Source organism: Cinclus cinclus, chromosome 6, assembly GCF_963662255.1.
Source record: "Cinclus cinclus chromosome 6, bCinCin1.1, whole genome shotgun sequence".
In the NCBI taxonomy this organism is placed as follows: domain Eukaryota; kingdom Metazoa; phylum Chordata; class Aves; order Passeriformes; family Cinclidae; genus Cinclus; species Cinclus cinclus.
In genome coordinates, this window is record NC_085051.1 from 26963983 (window position 1) to 26986844 (window position 22862).

The window sequence follows — 22862 nt, forward strand, 5'->3', positions numbered from 1 at the left end:
TTTCTTTCCAGAGCATAAATCACAAAAGCATTTGGGAAAAAAATAAAAGTCTCTTACAGGAGAAACAAACTCGTGCAATCTTGAGATTGCTCCAGTCTTGCTTAATCGTACATGAAGACCTACAAAACCAAAGAAGAAAAATCAGAAAATAAATCAAAATCAGTTAAGCTTCTCCAACCCCTTCTAAATGTTAGCTAAATAATCCACAATTCAGAGAATTACATAAAAAAAGCCCAGCAAGTTTGTTTAGGAAAGACTTCATAATTTCCTTTTTTTTTTTTTTTTTTAAGACAGAAGATCAATTATACTATCACAACAGTTCTTACTAGTCTTACAATTCATTATTTTATGAATAAATTTACACTGAATGGATGAATGAACACCATCTAAATTGAGATGCTATATAACATTAGCAAATTTTTAATTTCACATTTACATCTTACATCAGTAGCAAATGAATTTCAAGACTACAAGGCTTAACAGTGTCTTGGTACCAAATGATGTGATAAAGAATCTACATCTTAATAATAGCATATGATTTCATTTGCATTCTACAGAAAGCAGTGATTGTATTCTGACTGTAAGCCTGTCCTAGCATTGTACAAACATATATCTTTTAGGAGGAGCATTTTAACAGTCCTAAGATATATATGGCTGAAAAATAAAGTCAAGTACAGTAATAACAGAAATTCATTTAGATAAAGCAGAAAGAACCAAAACCAGAAAACTAAGGATCTCATTAAAAAGGATTTTTTTTCCTTCTGGACTGACTTCTCTCTCTTCCATTTAAAAAGACATCCTCCAACCTCCATGGAAATGTTGTTTCGAGAAAAACTTTCCCTTAGTGGGACATATGGGGAACACATCTTCCCGATCATGAGAATGTCAGAGTCAGAGAGCAACTATCTGTGAAGCACTTAGTCCAAATGCTTTCTGGAGTAAACAAATAGAGATGGATGGCAAACATGGTTTAAACAGCAATGAAAATACATCACTTACCAGCAAGAGTCCTAGACAGTGGCAAATGTATGCTTACAGGATCTGCAGATACTCTGTAAGGTCTGCTCTCCAGGGTATGACCACATAAGTGAAATACGGTCTTCTCCCGAGAGCGGCCATTTGAGCTGCATCTCATCACAGCTTTATGACATTCTCTGTAAGATCTGAGCAGCAGCTCTTCCTAGAATTTAAAATGCATGCATAGGTAAAATTTAAAAATCATGCAGTCCTCCCTTTCTCTCTTTGTCACTCAGATTAATTCTTTCAGAACAATTTATTTTGGAGAACTATATGGAACAACAGGGAGCTTTTGTAAAAGCTGCAATTTCAAAAGCTCTCAGGAAGAGTCACAAAAGGCATGCATGAAAGAATCCCAGAAAATTGATATACATACATCACAGGCACACCACTCCTGGAACATCAAAAGAATGTTCTTGAGCTGCATCTGTATGGCAATAGCTGCATCCCAGTCAGGATCCACCTCAATGTGCTGACCAATCTGTCTTTTTATCTCCTCCATTCCCTGAAATGGAAATCTCATAAAATACTCTGTCTAAATCAGTGATCACAGGCTTAACACAACAGAAGATTCCACAAGCAAAAGGTGAAATACATGTAAATAAATCTGGTAAGTATTATTTCTATAAACATGACTTCTTCACTCACCCAAAACAGGGACTGAATAATTTAACACTGTAATTGCATGTTTACATCCATTATAATATTATGGGAAAAAAGAGGAGCAGTAATCTCTTTGCAACAGAATATTAGAAAGAAATTATTTAAATGTACTGTACCTGCATGCAAGTTAGAATCCTTAGGAAAGAAACAAATCCTTCTAAAAATCGCTCCCTCAGACGGTCTGTCCATACTGTAGGCTTGCTGACTAAGACATACCTGCCCCCCCAAAAAAAAATTATCATCCTTTGCTCAGACTTCTCTTATGCTTGTAGTTCAAGCATTCTTGAAAAACAATTGTTTTCAATTGTTTTAATACCATCAATTACATAATCAAATTACATCACCCTCCCCATCTTAAAGTACTCAGAAAATTTCCCAGAATACTAGAATTACTAGTACCTTGGTGTGATTCCATCATTGGAAATTAACAGATTTGTTAAAATTCCAAGTTATTTGGGGTGACTTGATCCTACATTACTCAGTTTATTAGAGCAATTTGGAACCAGTAAAAGTAAAAAACCCTATGTAGATAAGGATTATACAGCTTTCCCAGAATGATAGCAAATAGAAGACAAAATTTCCCATACTGTCTCACAATACATTTTATTTATTAATGTAAACAAATATACATGTAAATTATATGCAATTAGATAATTGAAAATGAAAATGTTTTTGTAAAATGCCATTTTGGTATTCTAAAATTTTAAGTTTCCATTGAAAAAGAAAACACTAAGATTTCATGCGTGTTCTTTGAGGGGTTTGGGTTTGATTTTAAAGCAGTTTTATCATCAGACTGAATTGAAACACCTCATCATACTACCAATATTTTAGAGCTGCTCTAGCTTCTCAGCCTTACACTTACCTGAGGTCATATATTACTGCATAAACCCGGCTCAGTTTGTCCTGACTGTAGCCCTGGAAGTTGAACTTGTCATTTTTGTCTAGGTACTCTGGTAGCACTTCTAGGAGTGTCTCTGTAATGGTGGTGATTACGTTTTGCTCTTCAATAAGATGTCGGGCCTGCAAGAACAAAGTGAAATTTTTTTCTTCCTATTTTTGTTAAATGTTTTCATCAAAATATTTTTCCTATGAATCCAATATTTCTGATTAAAAACTGTTTTAAGCATTTGCAAAGAGCCCACAACAAAAAAACACCCACAGCATTTGTTGTATAGGAACATATCTGCAATCAACTTCATATATTTGCTCAATCCTGACTGCATCTATATAATGGATACGCTGTTTTTTTTCTAGAAAGATTAGGTAGAAAATTATTTTTACATTAGTACTTCAGCCAATAAACATATAATCTTTAAAATTCATAGATACACTTCCTCCCCATATTTTACCCCCACAAGAAGACATTTAACCATTTTTATCCCCTTGCCCTGTTTTTAAAGTCACATAGACAGGTAAATGTGAGCAGTAAACAAATACTCAAAGTTAATGCAGAGTATGATGTGCCAGGAACTTATTTGCATTCCCTCTATATTCCGTAATGAATTTTCACATCAACTCAAGCTCCTGCTTTCGTATTTGCCTTAACAAATCCTAAAATCATTCATATTCAACTCAGCAATGCATAAAGACTCCCTGCCAAATGCAACAATCTGCAAAGGTGGCACTGCTAGCAATTCTCAAACTTATTTTACACCTCTAGCAGAGCCAGGCTGTACATACCAAAGTAGGTACAGTGAACATCTGAACTGAGAGTGCTGTCACAGAGAAAACTCTGTCATGATCATCACTGATGTACTCCTTTTGCAATGCCTTGTAATACTGAAAAAGAGAGTATTGGGGACATTAGACAAATGTTAATAAAAATGTTTACTTTTTCATTCACAAGAATTACATCTCAATGTGTTTCTCCCAACTAACAGAAGCAGTTCCAGCAAAAACAGCACAATCTTTGATGCACTGAAGCAATTCAATATGGCCCCCACTGCCTTAATACTCAAGACAAATACAAATTTAACTGATTTGCCAGGTTGGAATCAACATTTTTTTCCTACAACCAATATTCCCATGAAAAAATATTCAATACCTGAATAAAAAAATAAAATAATAAAAAAAAGACCTTAACTTCTTATAAATCGAGTCTTCCCCCTGCAGTGAACTGCATGGATAGTTGTTCAACAACTGTCTGTAAAAGACAAAGTCTTTGTTTGCTTTACTTCAGTCCAGAGAAAATCAAGAAACATCAATCATCTTTATCAGAATTAAAAAGTCTCACCCTAAAACAAAAACTTTATCTTATGTTTTGTATTTTTCTTAATTATTGTATCTAATTTTCAAAAAGGAAGGCCAATTTCAGTTGCAGTTCATCTGGCATTTTGAAAGATACACAGAACAACATGGCATTCAAGCAAGCATATCCCTACTTGAGTCTAAGGAACAAACCAGTGACATGGGAAATAATTACCTGCACTCCATAAAGGCCAAGCTAGTTATTGAAGCTCTGCTTGTTTAAAAATTCATTCTTTATATTAAAACAATTTTCAGTTTGGGGGGAAATTTCATAATGCTAGTACAAATTCACAGCATAAAACCTCAACTATTTACCTTTACAAATTCCACAGCAAAAAGTTTTTTGTATTCCATTTCCATGAAAAAGCTACTGAAGATGAGTTCATGAAGAACCTTCCTTGCCCCTGCAAAGAGCCAATACAATGCATGTCATTTTGTTGTACTAAGATGCAGCATTTTATGAAAAAAAAAGAAAAAAAAAGAACCAATTACTAAACTATAATTAAAAATCATTAAAAGCCTTGAAATGCTTATGAAGTATATGAACACAATTATTAATTTTGGAGGGGATTTTGACATTTATTGATATGTATTTAAAACACAGGGTAAGCATCAAGTCACTCAGCATCAGGCTGCATTTTGTAAAAAGATTTTCCAAGATGCACAAGCAGGACAAATTGAGATGGCAAATACATATCTCAAATATAAATTAGCTCAGCTGTAAAAAATTAAGGCTGTATAAAATACAGCCTTTTTGTATTACAGCTGTAATACAAAAACCATTAAGAAATGTAATTCTACACACATAGCACTTACATTTATCTAGATGTTACACACATGAAAAATTAATTTGACAGATCTGTGATTTATAGCAAAATGGATACACAAACCTTTATGAAGTCTTGCATCCCATAGCATTAACTTGCTTATAAAGCAGGGCTTTTCAGATCCAGCTTCTTCTTTGAGACATATTTGACAAAAGATCTGGCGAAAGTCACCTGTAGGGATGCAACTACTAATTTGTACAAGAATTTTTCAATAATTAAACTGTATGACACAAAAAATGAGAATTACAAAATTCTGTTAATTTAAAGAAGAAAAAAACTAAGGCACTTAAGTAAGAATTACTTTTAACATTTTCCTCAATGAGCATACTCCCACAGACCCTTTGCCTTACTAATTTCTTCCTATTATTCTTGCCTATATAATTTAATAAACCCTGTGATGCAGAAGAGTATTTTAAAATGAAAATAATTTAGACAGCTTTGCAAAGCAGATTCATAAGAAGTCTTTACTGTGTCAGCACAGAAATGCACAGGACTAGGTAAGTCTCTGCTGATCACTGCCTCAGGCCTTGAAACTCAGTCTTTTGTAGAATTTCAGAAAATCTTTTGTATCTTCTTGCACCTATCCATAAACACAGTACTTGAAGTAGTGCTTGGGATCAACATAACGCAGTCAACCGTGGGTTTTTAACATTCCAAAATGAGGCCTTGTGTTACTAATTTGAAAAGGCAAAGTGAAGTCATGAATCAAGTTCCTGACAACCTGGAAATTAACATTATTAAATTCTTGATCCCTGTTCTACCACTTGAAACAAAACCATGAAAAGAACAGGAACCACCAGACCATAAAGTTCCAGCTGACTACAGAACATCCAGCTCATAAAACCTCTACATATATAATCCAGAAGGGCAGCAATGTTTGACTTCAGTATTTGTACTTAAAGATTCTCCTAAAACATAAAAGTATCTGTTAACCTACCTGGATAAAAATCAAACTTCCACTAGAAACTTTGAAATAATCCACACTCAAAAAACTGTATTGATTAAAAGAACTGTCTGAGTAATTCAGAACAGCAAGAAAATGTCATTGGCAAAATAAATACAAACTTGAAAAGAACAGAATGCTACAACGTGCAAAGCACTGTAAAGAAGTTTTAAAAGGTACAGTTATAAGAAGAAATGCACTACATTAACAAAGTTTACAAAGGGGCTAAAGCAGACCACCAGATTTACACATCAAGAAGCATGGTAAGGAATGAGTAGAGCTTTATCTATGCACATTTGTACTGTGTGGAGAAATTTTATATTGGCTTTAGTGTGGCAAGACACAGGTATGAAAAACACAGTAACAAATCACAAGCACATCGATTCAGAAATCTTTAAAATCATAAGCATCATCAAACACCAGAACAGTGTTTGAAAGCTTGCAATAGACTTTCCCCTACTGGAAAAAAAAAAAAATTAAGATTTTAATTTGCTAGTTTTATTGACACTTCCTAATGAATCAAAACTATCAAATCTGAATCAGGAATTAACATAAGCAGAGGATGCATGTTTTCCCTGATAGAGATGTTCTGTGGTTTTCCACCCAGCACTGAGGAGAGCAGCTTTTAAGTAAAGGAATGCACTGAGTGTGCATGACGCTAAAAGCAAGAATAATAAAACTTTGAGATAGTGCTCCATCAGGGAAACAAAACACATTTATTTCAACAAGAACAGAAAAGTACTGCTATTCATAACCTCACTAATAGATATCAGCACCCATGCTACTGCATTACTAATTTACTAATTAGGAAGAATATCAAAGTATTTTAATTAAGGGAACATCACTTATAACACTGTATAATTCATTCAAATACTGGCATGGCATTATTGTAACAAAACCCAGTAAGGCTTACTTGAATAGCTCATGAGTTTGTTCAGCCAAGAACCAAGGCGCAAGGCAAACTTCTGGTGTGCCATAACATCAGCATGCAGCACCTCCACATGAAGTGGTCGTTGAGAAACATTTTCAGAATGCCTCTAGGAGTCAGGTAAACGTTAGTACACATAAAATAAAATAAAATAAAATAACATTCATTTCATTGTTTATTTTCACTATCCACCATCTCTCCCAAGCAAAACAGAGAAAACAGTTTTATGATTTATTTCTGAAGATAGATATCTCAAATGTGGTGGTATAAATTCAATTCCGAAAATTTCACAGGCAAGTTATAAAACCATGGAAGTATGGAGCTAAAGACTGTACAGCAGACAAGTGCTCAGTATTCATACTAATGGGGTTGGTATGGGGTGGTTTTTTGTGAAAAATACTTGAGGAAGTTACCTTAATTTCTTCTTTTGCTTCCTGACAAGCAGCATAATGTCCTGCCTTAACAGCTCTACGACCCTGTTTAAGAAAATACTGAGCATGAGACCAATACAAAGCAAACCCAAAACATCACAAGTCTGGTCCTTGCTACGTTTTTTACACACAACAGAAAAAACAGGGCCAAATATCACAGTGCTATTAAACATCTAGAGGTAAATAAAAATTAACATAATTGTCAGCAGAAAAAAAGCTATCTAAATCAACAACAAAACAACTAAGTCAAGTCTGGGCATCTTACTATCAAATAAGGAAAATTCATGTACCCATTAAAACAAATGAGAGAGTTTTCTGCAGAATACTTTAAATACAAACCAGATCAACTTTCCTCTGGGCACAAAGCACATGAAATAGCAGAGTATAACCAGAGATGTGCTTCCTAAACAAGTTCTCCACACCTGAGAAACAAGTGTTGACTAAGAGTTGCTCAGCCAGATGCCTTTCTCTCCTCAAACTCCAGTAACCAGAAACAGATTCTATAACCAAGTGACTGTAATAACAACTCTTGATGATTAGAAGGTGACTCTCTCCCATATCCCTAAGGCACTAACCTCTTTATCTATGGCAGTCGTATGCAACTGTGCTTCACCAAGTTCACAGCCAAGTGCCCTTTGCAGGCTGTAGATGACATGATCATAAGAATGGTGTTCATCATTGAAAAGGACACAGTAGTAGCTATCTGCCTTCTCTCTGCTGGGAAAAAGGTAATACATCATACAAACAAAAGTAAAATTGTAAACAGTGCCCTATTGAATGCAACTTAACTGATAGCTTGAGAAGAATACCAAATGCAATTTTAAAAAGTTATTCAAGTAAATCAAGCATATTCTTCATGCTAATGATGCCCCACTCACCAACTATGCCAGAAAAAGCCATAAAAATTATGTATGTAATAGAAGTTTCAAAGTTATTTGATATTCCCTTACAACTCCTCTGTCCCTTAGCAGCCCCTATCAGTGTCTCCCAAGACAGCCAATGGCACCTGGTGGGTCTCTCCACTCCTGGAATCTCCTCCCCTCTGCACTAGAACCTGCCACTTCACCATGGCTGGCTCAGGAGCACTTCCCTTCAATGACTGATGGAAAACAGTCACACACTACTTTTCCCATGAAGTATCAAAAGCTTTTCTACTATTCTCATAAACACACCACATGTGCTGTTTACAGTGATTTCAGCACTAATGTCTGCATGAGTATGAGACTATCCCAGGAAAAAAATAATCCAAATTGCTAATGCATTGAAAAGAAAGCTGGAAATACTCCCTACCTAATGGTGAGCTCCACAGGCAGTTCCTTCTCTTCCTCCCAGATAAGCATATCTACAATGTATTTTATCACAGAGGGAAACACTCTCCTAGAATGCTCCATAATTTCTTCATTCAACTGACATTCAGAATTCTGTAAAACATGAGATAATATTAGTATGGAAAAAAAACTGAAAAAAAATAAAAGGGGGTTGGTAGAGTACCTAATTAATATAATAGGAACGTATACTGTAATATGTATACATATACTGTAAATTATATATACATACTTGTACAATAATCAGGAAATTATCCTTTTCATGATTTTCAAGGAAATTAACCTCACCTTATTTCTCGTTTTCAAAGTTATTTCATCCCAAGAGCTCTCAGTAGTATTCCAACAGTTTCATATACCTTTGTTTATGCATCCGTGTTTTATCTAGGACTAGACTACAAAAAGGCTCATCAAATGTGTTAGCTTCACCTTGTTTTTTTAAACTTGCATTCAAAAAAGCTGTTTAACAGCTTTCTGCAATCCCACAGATATTAAAAGTTTGCAGTGCAGACCAAGCAACAAGCTCCAAGTGGTAAACTAATTACTCTTTATTGCAGCTTCAACCATTTTTCTCTCTGAAATCCATTAACTTTCTTCAAAAAGAAGGATGAAAAAGTGAAGGCAAATTTTATCTCATTTTTCTGTAAGACCAGTGCTTTTTATTTCCTTTCCGTTCAACTTTTTGACCAGAACAAAAATAACAGTACGTTTGCTGTAAAACCATCAGGGATTAGGGGTCTGCTTGCAATGACAAATACTGAGGTTTTTCATCCTGATCATCTCAGAATGAAGAACTCTGAAAATAATCCAAATTTTACCTGAAGCAGCTGATTTGCCTACACTCCCTTTAAGAACTCCTTGTAAAATAGCATATTTCTTGTCAATATGCTCCTTTACGAGGTACCATAACCATGAGACATCCTAGCATAAGAGATTAGTTTCAAGGCACAGAATTTTTTTTTGTCACAGTAACAGATTATATACCAGAAGTAACTGAAAATGCAATTGTTCAGTAATGCAGTAATGTGGAAAAGAGAAAATATTAAAATCAAACTTCTAAACAATTGCTAACTGCTGTGAATCCAATTATTTGTAAATAAGAACTGAGTAATGTACTAAGAAAAGGACAAGAGATTGCAATTTTAATTCCAAATCAAAGACTCAAGTGCACAAGACAGGTAGATGAAACTGACTCCGAACAAAAAGCAGAAAATCCAAAGGCTGTCTGATATACATGTTTGATCCCAAACACCTTGACCAAGGAAATCCTGATTCAACTTGACTGAACCTGTTACATGAGCTATATAATACATACACATTCATATACAGGAATAAGCAGGTAGCATTTACAGTATTTATTAATTTCATTTTATGCAATATTCTTACTTCTTTTGGAGAACTTGATGCTCCAGGCTCATGTTTAGTACATAGGGGTCCAGCCTTCCATGCTTCTGTATCCCCACAGTCACAGAATCCACCTCCATTGGAGCTATGCATCTGGAAAAACCATGAATTTCAGTCATGAAATATGCCCATAAAAAGCAAGGGGAAAAAAGCAATGTGCATTATTTAAATTAAACACAAGTATAAACGCCTACTTAAAAATAGAAGACTCACTGCACAACCAATGGACTTACCACAAATTATTTTAGATAAAAGGAAACTTACCACAGTAGAAGGGGGGATAAAAGACAAATTTTTTGAGCAGAAAATAAAGAAGGAAATAGAGTTGCTGCTACAGAAAGGTATGCAAGTCCTAAATAAATTTAACTTGAAAGTAAGTGAAAAAGCCAATGACTGATGAGTGTTTCATCAATGTAAATACTTCATTAAAGTATTTCTAGGTTTATTCACAAAATTATAGCAGAGCTGTTTAATGCCTTCTTTACTTCATCAAGCTAGAAAATAATATTAAAAAATAATGTGCACATTAAACAGATATTTAACATATTAAACAGATATTTGGTAGTACCCCTACTTCTAACCAAAGAAAAGATTACATGATCAGCATCTAAATGCATTTTTATAGTTTTAACTTTGCACTGCACTTTCAGAACAGCACAAATTCTGACCCTCCATTCTGGAAAAAAGTTCAGATGAAACTCAGGCAAAATAATTATCCTTAGCTTCCTCCAAATCCCTGATCTTGAAATAATTAAAAAAAAAAACCAAAAAAAACCTCTGACCAAATAAAAAGACATTCAAAAATCTGTTATTTACCTGAGGCATTTTAAAATAACCTGATCTAATTCGACATGCTGCAAGCAGGAGGCTGGACTAGGTGACCTCCTTAGGTCACTTCCAACATAAATTATGCTATGAATCCATAAAGAGCACATCCTGTATTCTTTAGATGAAAATGCTACAAATCTGCTCCCACCTGACTACCTATTTCCATAACTGATGTTCTGCCTGAAGAATTTACTGAAAAATAGGGAAATGACAACAGCTTCTCAGCCCAGCTCTGGTTCCAAAGTGCTCTGTAATCATTACTGTCCATTATCCCTGGGTTTTCACCTTACTTATATCCCAACAGAACTGACTGGGACTTAGGACACAACTGTCATTTACAGCCACAGCTCTTTGCTCTGAACTACACTTCCATGAAATTACCAAAGAGAATAATGCTGTACACATTAATAAACACTCCTTTCTCTTTTGTTTCTTCAATTAGCAAGTTGCTGTTCTTAGATGAAGCTTTACATAGCTAGAAACACAGAGAGATTAAGTAACTCATAAATCCCAGAATTAATTTTTTAATAATAAAATTACTAATGGTTTATTTGCAGTTATATAGCCTCAAAAGAACTTCTCTAAAGCTACAAGGACAATTTCTTAAAATAAGATTTTCCTACCTTGTACCGGTGGTTCTTGTGAATGCTGTTCTGGAAGCAGTCAATACAGAGCACACAAGTTGGATCAACTGCACAGTCTCTGCAAAAAAATGGTAAGTGGAAAACTTTCTAAAACAAACATCTGAAATTTTAATTGCAAGAAAGAATATGTTGCTCTGAAAAAAAAACCTGAGATTAATAACAGATACAAATTATAAAAACACTGATTTTCATCATCTTTCTGTGACATGGAGTAACCAGTCTTGTTAAGTTGGAGCCATGTACTCAAATCTGTTGTATCAAATTCTGTCAAAAGCATGCTCAATTTCCCCTTTCAACTTGCTTAGCAAAACTTTTTCAGGATTTGCCAAGCATAATCAGCTAGGAAAACCAGTGAGGACTCTGAATTAACCTTTATTTTTGTTTCCAGCATGAGTCAGTAGTCAGTCTGCTGATTAAACTTTTGTTACATTTCTACTAGGCTATGTTTCTATCTTTTAAAACACAAGTTAAAATCTGAAAATAATTCCTTTCTAAATGAGATAGGAATATATACTTTGAAATGTAACTTGTACAGTTTCACTCATGCACTCAAATACCTGAAAATATGGAATTACACTCATGGGCAATCTAATTCCATTTTATCTTATGTTTCACATACACACTTTTATATATTGCCTTTTCCCTTAAAACATGGTCACTTTTTTTCTTTAAATGCTGTTTTATTCTATACAAAATGTGGACAACAAGTGCTAAATGACATCAAATTTTTTACTCTATACCATTATTTAACATCTAGTTCAAGCCTCTTTTGCAACTAAAATATGGCAATTCTGATTACAGAAATAACTTCCTTCCTTCAGATTATAATAATCATTACATTCATTTAATACTTCAGTAAAATTCATTTATTACCACAAATCTACTGGAAGATTAATCAAAGAAAAAAAGAAGGCAGAAGTGGCTGTTTGATTTGATTATTCAATTCAAGATATTTAGATTTTAGAACTGCAGAGTATCTTTTATTTTAACATTTTAGAAGCCTAAAGCAAACATATCTAGCTTCAGTTGCAGTAGTACTTACACTATCTTGTATAAATACTAGCACATTTTTGCAAGACTGGAACTCAGAAAAATAAGAAAGAGACCAAGTCTGAGATATTTAGCTTTGTCTTTTTGTCTGCTACCATACATGAGCTCTGGAGAGGCAGGAAGAGAATTATTCCTGTTCTAGCAGCACTCAACTGCCTTGTCCAGCTTTTTCCTTTGTACAACTGTCCCACTCACTAGATACTTTCTAGTACACACAGCAGGACTTCTTCAGAGACCATTTTTCTTTCATACACAAAACTAGCTGATTCCTAGAAAAGGGTGAAGAATATGTGATTGATTAAAACTCTACAGCGCAATTCAAAAACAAAGTTTATAGAGAGCTCTCATTTTGACACTTCCTAAATTCTAAGGGATGGATTTTTTACTGATAGTGCTTTTCATCCTTAATAACATTCTTTCAGTACTTCTAGTTAAATTTTCTAGGTTTTTAAAATAAACTGAAAATTAGAATAAACTATGGCAATAGCATCATATTAATGCTCATCAGTTGCCAGAACAGTTGCAATCTTTACATTCACCACAAAAACTGCTGACCTTTTAACATTAATATATTTTTATTCCTGATACTCATTAATGAATTTGTATTAATAGGAATTAATAAAATTAATTCCATCAAATCAATGAGCTTCCATGTTTAATATACTTGAGAAAAAAAGGTGAAAAAATTACCGTTGGTCACAAAGCTATTGCCAAAGCAAAGGACTAATGATGCTCAGAAATGCTGGATTCCTTTTCAGACTTTGAAAGGGTGAGCACTTTCAATTCAGGTACAGACTCCACATTCATACCCTATAATCCAACACTTATAACCAATAGCTTTCAGTACTTTTAGTAACCTTTCCATTTCCTTCCCCATTTCTCTGCCAGAGCCTTCTTTTTATATGCAATTTTCCTCACTCTAAAATGGTTTGAAATGGGAAACAAATGCCAGCATCAGTTAAGCAAAGCAGTACCACAAGCAATGACTACTTAATAGCACAACTGATTTTATTAAAGCACTTTGCTGCATTATCTAAGTTGGGAACATTAATGACAACACACTTCCATTCTTACCTGCAAGAGTATGTTGTCTCCCCTCCTTTGAACACCTTTCCACAGAGCTGGGAAGTTCCACTCTGTTGTAGTTTCTCCAGGAATACATCTGGATCCTCCCCAAACAAATAACATTCCAGGGGGTATAATATTGCTGCCTGGACCATTTCTTCTTGTTTCTCCACCAAAGGGTCCATTTCAGCTGAGTAAATATTGGGCACATGTTTTGCCAAGCACTGTAAAAATGTAGCTTGAAAGTCGAATCTTTCATCGCACCACTGCAACAAAAAGTACATCCATGGATAAACAAACAAATATGTACATATAAAGAAAATAGGATTACACACTTCTACTGTGAATTCAGAAGTCTTTCCTATCAATTCTTTGAGCAATAAAATCCGAGAAACCATAGATTTGCAAGGATTTCTCTGCTATTCTCTACCACAGTAATCTCTGCTCCTTTGAAGTTTTCTACTAAAACACTCTAAGGCAGGAGTTGGCACGTACTGTTACTGTAGAGAAACCCATGAACTAATTAATTTTCAACTACACTCTTCCAATAGGCCAACCAATACGTGAAGCTTGATACCTGTTCAGCTGCTGACAAACGGAAAGAATTGCCACAGCTGGGCAAAGCTTGGGATTCATTCCTTTGCCTGCTGATAGTAACAAAACATATATTAACTTAATGGTCTTCTGAAAGCCTTGTTGAACTGGTCATCAGAGGTCAATAGCTACTGAGGAAGAAAGAAGCCCAAATGATCATATAAGCTTATTTGCATTGGGAAACCAGACTAAAATGCCATTATATTCTTGTAAGACAATTAATCAAAGTACTTGTGTTTTGACTTGAGGTTCTTAGTCCACAACTTTACTTGCAACTTCTTTACTTCTCCAAGTAGTTCTCTCCAATTGTCCTATTTCTTTCCCTCATATTATTCCCATGATTTAGAAATAACTTTTGGTTTTCCCCACTGAAAATAAACAAGGCTCTTAAAGACAACACCCTTTCAAACATAACCTTGGTTAATGTCCAAATAACATAGACTATCCTAAGTTGGAAGGGACTCACAAGGATCACGAAGTCCAAAACAGGACAGCCCCAAGAATCACACCACGTGCCTAAGAGCATTGTCCAAATGCTTCTTGAACTCTGGCAAGATTGGAGCCACAACCACTTCTCCAGGGAGCCTGTTCCAGCGCCCAACCATCCCTTGGGTGAAAAACAATATCCTAATAGCCAACCCAAATCTCTCCTGATGCAACCCCATGCTGCTCCCTCATGTCTTGTCACCAGTCACCACAGAAGAGATCAGTGCCTCACAAGGAAGCTGCAGACTGCAGTGAGGTGTCCCCTCAGTCTCCTCCAGGCTGAGCAGACCAAGTGATGTCAGCCACCCCTCACACAGCTTCCCCTTCTAGGCCTTTTGCCATCCTTGCTGCCCTCCTCTGAATGCTCTCTAGTAGCTTTGTATCCTTCTCATATTGCAGTGCCCAAAATTGCACAAAAGATTCAAGGTGAGCACAAGAAAATAAATACATATGCAACTTCATAAATAGCCCAAAAGGGAATTTTCTCCAGGCTGGAAAGTAGGGAATGAGCAAAACAACCACCAAAGGGTTCAGACTGAACAAAGGCTCAAAGAAGTAGACTATTTAACTTTTTATGTGAAAAGCAAAAATTCCTCAATCCTTTATTTATTTTTTTGGCCATCAATCTTCCTCAGCATTACCCTTAGGTAGCCCATTACTTCATTTATTGCAGTGAAAACGCATGGCAGAAGCTTCTGGAAAAGATGAGCCATGGGTAATGTGATCAAGCAGAACAGCAGATTTCTCCACAGTCATTTTAGAATATTATTTTGTAAGTGCAGCAGCTTGATCAGTCTAATCAGAATTTCTTGAATCACAAAGCATTCAAACCTATCCATTATTATCTGAAAACAAAGACCCATTCATGAAGTGAAAGGAACCACTTATTTTAATTCCAGTACTAAATAAATTTTGTTCCAGAATTTCACCTGAGCAGCAAGCACCACTGAAATTACTGTACTGGTCATAAAAGCTGTAGCATAAACACATATGTAATATACATGCAACCTGTATACATTACATACATGCACTCAAATGTATAGGTATGTATTTATTTTCATCTATTCAGATCTAAGGAACAAAAAGAAAAGGAAACAAATTAAATGGCTGCCTTTTTATTTTAATTAACTTACTCAAATTTTTCAACTACTAGCAACATTTTTATTAAATAAAAATTATGCTTACCCTGGGCATAAAGACACTAACTTGTAAAAAAGAACTAAAATTTAAATCCAAATTTATCATATACTTACATATTAATAAGGAAAAAAAAGATCACACACAGCTGATGGCTCTGAGAAAGATATTCAGTTTTAAGAGGTAGCTGAAAACTGAATTACTTGATCATGTATTTTTTTTTTATGCATCAGATTTAAGATGAGTGGAAGTGAATTATTCTTATAATTAAACTTCATAATTTAGTGTTTCTGCTTAAACATGTTTCCTGCTGTAACTTGTTTTTGTTTTATCTTACCTACACTGCATTATGGCTTCACCTAATTCCCCTCCCAGTTTGGTTACTGTATTTAAATGCCAGAGGGTGGGATGTGGCCCCTTGGCATGCTCTGTGGAGCACAAGAGAATCCCAGTCTGTACCCTTCTATCTTAATAACCCACGCTCCCAAGAGATGGTGCAAGTTCAGCTTCTGCGTTGTTGGTCCAGAGCACGTCATAGCTTCAAGAAACACAGGGCTAAACTTCCCTGAGGTTCTCACACAGTCAAACTCAAAAGCATTTCAAACATTCTTGTGCAAAGCTCTTAATTCTATTTAACTGTTGTTCCAAGAAGAGAGGACAGGAAGTAAGAAAGGAGAGGGAACAAGGGAAGCAAGAGAACTTTCTCAAGCAGGCTGTCTGCCTTCTGATAAGCACACTAAAATACATGCTCAGCCTGTACATCACCCAGGACATACTCATTATACTCACAAGAGAAACAAGGACATTATTTTTATTATTTCTAAATGCTGCACCAGGCTAAGCATCAGACTTACCCCATACCCTCTGGGCCTCCTATGAGAAGTAATTTATATCTTTCATCAAAATCTTTTTACTTACTATGTTCAAAAGTATACAATTACATACAAAACTACCAACAATACAAAATATGCGAAATAAAACACCCCCTAGATTAAACTTGACTCTTCAATTGTCCCCTTATGCCCACATATTGAAACTCAACAGTTTGAAAAGTCCCACTTTGCCTCTGCTCACTCTTTCCCTTACCTGAGCTCATACCTGTCAAGTGCTCAATTGCTACACATATATTAGGAAAAAAAATTATTGATAAATTGATAGGCTTTTTGTTTTTATTGACAGGATGAGCTGGAAGTCTAGAAAAATCAAATTGATGTGCAGGACAGTTGCAAGCTGAGATGGGGCTCACACTGCAGCTTTCTGCCCAGCCCTGAGAGGCTGTGGAAATGCCATCTTTTGACATATTCAAAAGTCAGCTGGGCATGGTCCCAGGAAACCTGTTGTAGGTGACCCTGCTGGAGCAAGGAGTTTGAACACAATGACCTGCAGAGGTGCCTCAATCACTGTGTGATTCAAATACTTCATAAGGGAAAATCTTGTTTCTTTGTCAATCTCTACTAATCTTCTAATTTCTACTACCAGTAAACTCTAGAGAAAAGTTATTTTCCAGATTTGATTCCACTCAAGAGTAAATCTGAAGTACAACACTGAAAGAGGAAGAAGGCACGAAATAACACAATTAAGGAAGAAACATTACCATGTAACCAAAATAATACTATCAGTTAGCTCTCCACAGCCCCCCAGGCACTCACACCCTACTCAGAGGGGCCCACATGCTGTAAGCTAACAGAGGAAAGCCCAGAGGAAGCTGGCTGAATACACTCTACTCCAATTGACACTATCCCACTGGAAAATGTTTTTGGATTGCAAACTTAAAATTACTAATTCTAGGAAAAAGAACCAGCTTCACATTTGAGCAAATTAGCACGTCATCTAAATTCTGAATTCTGAAATTGCTCAGTTTTTAAATGTTTGCATTGGTGACCTTTGTAGAGTTCTTTCAATCAGTTTCTTGGTCATTTTCTCACTTTTAATTAAAGATTGCCAAAGAAATAGCCAGGTCACAACACGGCCATCGTGGACATACACATGGCCCTGAAATGAAACCTCCACAAACAGTGACCAGAATGAGCTGAGGGAGCTCTCAGTGCAGCAGCACACCACAACCTCTCCTGCAGGGGGAGAGTAACATCCACACCATGTTGCTGGGCATTCACAGGGATTGGAAACTGCAGGCAAAGGTGGCACTCAACCGGACACTAGTGAAGGGTGTATGCCAAAGATACACATTGTCTCCTAGCTCTAACCTGCTCCAGCCCGTCTCCTTTCCTACCTCAAACACATTCCTGTCACATTCACCTTTTTTAAGGTTAAGATAATTCTCAAACTGCATGAAAGAGGAAGAAAAAGGGAGGAAGGAGGAGTTGCAAAGCTGTTTCTCAAGTGCTTGCAGTTTTGTCAGAAGAGCAGACACAGAAAACATTTTGTCCACTACATTTGATTTGTGCCATATAACAAAAGCAATAATTTGTCCTCTTTACTGACTCTTCAGAAGAACACTGTGACAGAAGCACTGCTTCACAACCCCTTGAGAGCAAACCATTAGGAAACAATTTCTTCTCTCTATCCTCCTCTGTGGGATCTGACTAATATTTCTTCCCATGTGTAACCATATATTTTCCCAAATGTCAATTTCAACCAAACATGCAGATTTAGCCTATGTGTAAAAGGACAGTTTGCAGCTTTTTCCAAACCCTTTAAATAAGCATCATGCCAAAAGGTCAGAGGCTGTGAAATTATATTTGCCTACAAATACTACTGTAAAATATGCAAAATATCTGTCACTGATATAGCAAATATATCCATATCCAATTTTGTCTATCACAAACACGTTCCATTTATGAATGCTATGAATAACAACAGGAATGAGAGAGAAGGAAGCATGTAAGAAAAACAGGAGAGGAAAAGTTAACAACACTCTCAATTCACTTTTCACCTGCAGACTAACCATCAAATGAGATTTTTCACCACTATGACAGAATTTCTTTATCATTGCAGAGGTTTATTAAGTACATTAATTCAGTAGCTGTGCCATCCATGATAATTCTTGATCTACTTTCTATGCACAGTCCTCTTGGAATTCTGAAGTATTTTCAAACTAACAATTCACATGAGGCAGTATTATAAAAAGCAGCTGTATTTTAACTGCACTGACTGACAAGCTGATCTTTTAGTGCTAAAGTGATTGCCTAAATTTCAAGACTATTTTTAGATCTATACATTAATCTGATCAGTGAAAAGGAATATTAATATTTATGAACATAAACCAACAAATTATGAAGGAACGGACACTACTAGTAGCATGAACTAAAACCTTTAACTGGAATGCTGTGAGGCACAAGACAACAATACCAGCTGCCTGTCAAAGCAACTAGAAAAAGCAGGATTTTAAAAGTAAATATTTAAAATGCTGGGAAGATACTGATTTCAAGCAGGTGCCATTCAATATAAACACCAAATGCAAAAGGCAGCTTTATTTTAACACACAGAACACTTGTTACAAGTTAAACAGAGATTAGCAGGACAGCATCTCAGAAAACTTTTATTCTGATATTGTCTAACTAATTGAGGAGACATATGACATTTTAAAAGAATATATATGCACAAGTTCTTTGAGTATGCAAAATACTTGAAATTTCTTAGGAAAGGAAAGTTTAAAGGATTCTTGAACTAACATTTTCATATAAGGGTTCTGCTTTCAAAATTTTTGTTCTGTTTTTTCTTCTTATTATTTTAGTTTAAAATTATCCATTTTCTAATGCCCTGAAAATAAGATCCAACTAGACTACAAATCATCTAGGCATTATTTTTAGTAAAAACAACATTAAGACAAGGCAATCTCTTTCAGCCTCAAAGCTATTTGTTCCACAAAGAAAAAGTTTCAGAAATAAACACTAGAAAATAATTAATGTATTTCTTCTTCACTGCCCTAAATCAAACTAAACCTTTTTTTTTTTTTTTTTTTTTTTTTTTTTAGGACCATAAATTCTGTCTCTGGAAGGGCAGAGTTCAGGGAGTTAAAATGGAAGCTTACTCTATTTATTTTGCCACATTCATAATCACAGCCAATGTTTTAGTAGAGAATCTTACTGTAAAAATTACTGTTTAGAACTCAAATACAAATTATCTGTTTTCTGATGCATCAGTCAGCTCCTTTATAAAATATGGCTAAAAAACCCAATTCATATTACCAAACTTTAGTATCCAGTCTGCTCTGGTTATCAGTAATTACACTAACAGGAGCAAGTTAGGTTTCAAATGTTACAACTTCTGAACCCTTGGCACAACATGGTTAACGTCCAAGACTGTCTAACATTGTCCGAACAAAACATCAACTTTGACCTCCAGACATAAAAGAACTTTTTGATCTCTACAGTCATTTAACTTTGGTCCCTGAGCCAAAGCAGTGTGCCAATTAATGTCAAAAGATGCTTTAATGATGCAGGTGTTTGCCCACTGGGAATGAGACTCAAAACCAGCACAGGCTACTAAAGCTTTATCTACAGTAAAATCTGTCTCAATTACAGCAGTCACTAATAACTACCAGTTAACCTGAACCAGAGCAAATGGGTGACCACCAGAGAAGGACAAGTAGCCACCACATTTGGGACTGTTTCAGCTGCTGGACAGCTAAAACTCATGTCTTCTTCAGGGTAAACAAAGCACAGACCCAAGATGCTCTACCTCTTGGAAACTGCAGGTCACTTTTAAATCACAGGCACCTCCAAAACCACAAGAGCACAGCTACAGCTCATGAAAGTAAGCATCTGAAAGCAATCTGGTGCCCAAGAAAACAACTGGAGTCAAATCATGGCAGTGCTGCACCTCTGTCTGCCAGCTGGAGGTATCTCTGTTGTATCTCCCTACCAAGCAGACACTCCAGCCTAAATATGCTGCAAAATTAGCAGGATACTACTACTAAATAGGTTAATCAGGCAAAGTAGTCAGGAATTCTAGAACCAATTTTCAAGTCTTTGAGGCATGCAATCTAAACAGCTTTTCATGTTACAATTTTTTTTGTGAAACCTGCATTTGGTAGATATCAACACATAGCTAACACTAGAGGCAGCAGGAATTTAGTATCACATAGTAAACCAAAACAATGTGCAAAATACTTATTTTGGAGGAAAAGTTAATCTCCCTATAAAAACAGCAAAATCATCTTTGCAGAGTTACTTAAAATATTCTATGAGACTTTGAAATTGAATTTTAAGTTCTGACTATTCATTTGACAGAACATTTTTATTTTGTTTCTAGAGAAACAGAGGAACTACTTTGATTCTTTCCTTGATCCTTAACATCCATGCTGTGGTCTCCTACATTTAAAGAAACAAGACATCTACAAAATGTCTTAGCAAGCACCAGGCTGCACTTCAAAACACACAACTACAGCGAATATTTACAAAGAAGTAATTCATTAATGGAAGGTGGAAAACAGCACCGATGCTATTTTTTAAAATTTCCTGTGCATTCACACTTACCTAATTTTCCAATTATCACAACTTTTAAGATCCATTGTATACAGTCTAATTCTGCAGTGAAGGAATGTGCAGAAAAATTCAGGTGACTCTATCCTTATTTAGCACTCACTCAGCATACCTCAAACACTTTCCCTTATTCACTAAATCCAACCTGTTTATCACTAACTTCTCTACTGCTGTGACATCTAGAAGACTCTGAAACAGTTCAGTTACATGCTATCAGGAATATCCACTACCTTCACCTGGAGCCACACACCTCTCACAAGTGCAATTCTGTAATAGGACGACAGCAACCATACATTGTGTACTTTATGTGGACTCCAGCAAAGATAGCAGATACATGTACAATCAGTTCAGCCCTGCACTAACAAAAGCCACAAAGATTACCAATAAGTGTAAGTAAACATGAAAGCTGACAGGGAAGAAAAAACCACAGCAGTGCTCGATGCCATAACAATGTGAAAGCACTTCAGTAAATATAGGGATGCAAAGAGGATCTGGGCCATGCTCCAGTTAGCTGTTGCAACTTTCACAGCTCCATTCCTTGGACACTGACACAAGTGTACAGTAAACATTGTTCTGCCAATATGCTGCACTGTTCTAAATACAGTGGCTTTGACCAGGGCTTAATTACACTAAAGGATATGATGGCTTACCTAAAATTAAGTTTTAAACAAATTTAGCTTAACAAAGTAAAATTATATGGACATGTCATCTGGTCTAAGCAGGTCAATTTAGTTTAGAAGACGCTGCAACTCCAAATAAGATGCCTGACTCAGATTTCACTAATTTCAAGAAATAACCTGCACATGAATATGAATATCCCCTCCATGTTACTACTTGATTATGACACATCTACAGTAGGAGGACTTCTCATATACATTTTCTCAACTATGTAACTGCACTGAATGACACAAAAGATCTGAAATACCTTAAAATCCACAAGTGCCTGCATTGTGTTTTACATTATGAAACGGAAATTTGGAATTTTCCTGTCTTTAAAGGAAATACCCTAATAACATAAGTGTTTCTCTTCTTGTACACCACTACACCTCTTACATTTCAGCTTTTGTTCGGAGTTCTGACTGATGGCAAAAGAAAGAACCTTAAAGAAAAATCCCTTTTATTCACAAATATTACTGAGAAGGTACACATACATGAAAATTAGAAGAGTCTGTGTAAATTTAAAATACTTGAAACAGCTTAATATCAAAGCCCTGCTCCAGGTAGCAGACACAAAAGCAGGCAGGAGTCAAACTGGAATTTGTTTGGAATACAAATGGACAACCAACCGAGGGCTGGATCCAGCCTGCAAAGCAGGTTTTTGTCAGGCCACCAGCAATGCCTGCTAGCCAGCTACTAGACAAGTCAAATCCAGCCCATCAGTCAGCCAAATAAACTGTGGATGCTGTTGGGAAAGCAAAGAAAGTAAACTCAAGTGTGGTAGACAGGGTTTACTACTTAATTAGCATTAAATTCAGCCTACTTTCTTCCAGGACAGCTCAGGGAGCAATACAGCCACTACAGAGAAGTAGAAACACAGACAGGACCTGACTCCAACTAATGCAGTGAAACACCAAGTTCGGTATCTTTAACCACAGTCATCCAACGTGAAGAGCTGGAGATAAATGCAGAGAGGACACCAATCACTTGGACTGGCTGCAGAATCCATTCCAGAATCAGGCTGGCTCCAGCAGAATCATTCAGGTAACCCTGCATCATGCACCCAGCACTCTGGGAAGGTCTGCAGCCAGATGTGGTGCTGCACTGCAGCCAATGGCACCCAAAGCCAGAGATGAACAGAGGAGCAAGAGTATGTCTGACTGCTCTGACATTGA

At 36.0% G+C, this 22862-nt stretch overlaps 1 protein-coding gene across 3 annotated transcripts in view; it reads right to left on the reverse strand.

The window, feature by feature from the left end:
* Nucleotides 1–22862, reverse strand: part of UBR1 (ubiquitin protein ligase E3 component n-recognin 1) — a 59829-nt gene that overhangs the window by 34871 nt on the left and 2096 nt on the right. For all 3 annotated transcript variants that reach the window (XM_062495702.1, XM_062495703.1, XM_062495701.1), the window contains exons 2-16: nucleotides 13379–13635; nucleotides 11234–11312; nucleotides 9765–9875; nucleotides 8347–8477; nucleotides 7632–7773; nucleotides 7039–7101; nucleotides 6611–6734; nucleotides 4818–4925; nucleotides 4243–4331; nucleotides 3361–3459; nucleotides 2543–2700; nucleotides 1797–1896; nucleotides 1394–1522; nucleotides 1000–1180; nucleotides 58–119 (exon numbers count right to left, since the gene is read on the reverse strand). In XM_062495702.1, the coding sequence (XP_062351686.1) occupies nucleotides 58–119; nucleotides 1000–1180; nucleotides 1394–1522; nucleotides 1797–1896; nucleotides 2543–2700; nucleotides 3361–3459; nucleotides 4243–4331; nucleotides 4818–4925; nucleotides 6611–6734; nucleotides 7039–7101; nucleotides 7632–7773; nucleotides 8347–8477; nucleotides 9765–9875; nucleotides 11234–11312; nucleotides 13379–13635 (1833 nt within the window). The remainder of the gene's footprint in view (nucleotides 1–57; nucleotides 120–999; nucleotides 1181–1393; nucleotides 1523–1796; nucleotides 1897–2542; nucleotides 2701–3360; nucleotides 3460–4242; nucleotides 4332–4817; nucleotides 4926–6610; nucleotides 6735–7038; nucleotides 7102–7631; nucleotides 7774–8346; nucleotides 8478–9764; nucleotides 9876–11233; nucleotides 11313–13378; nucleotides 13636–22862) is intronic.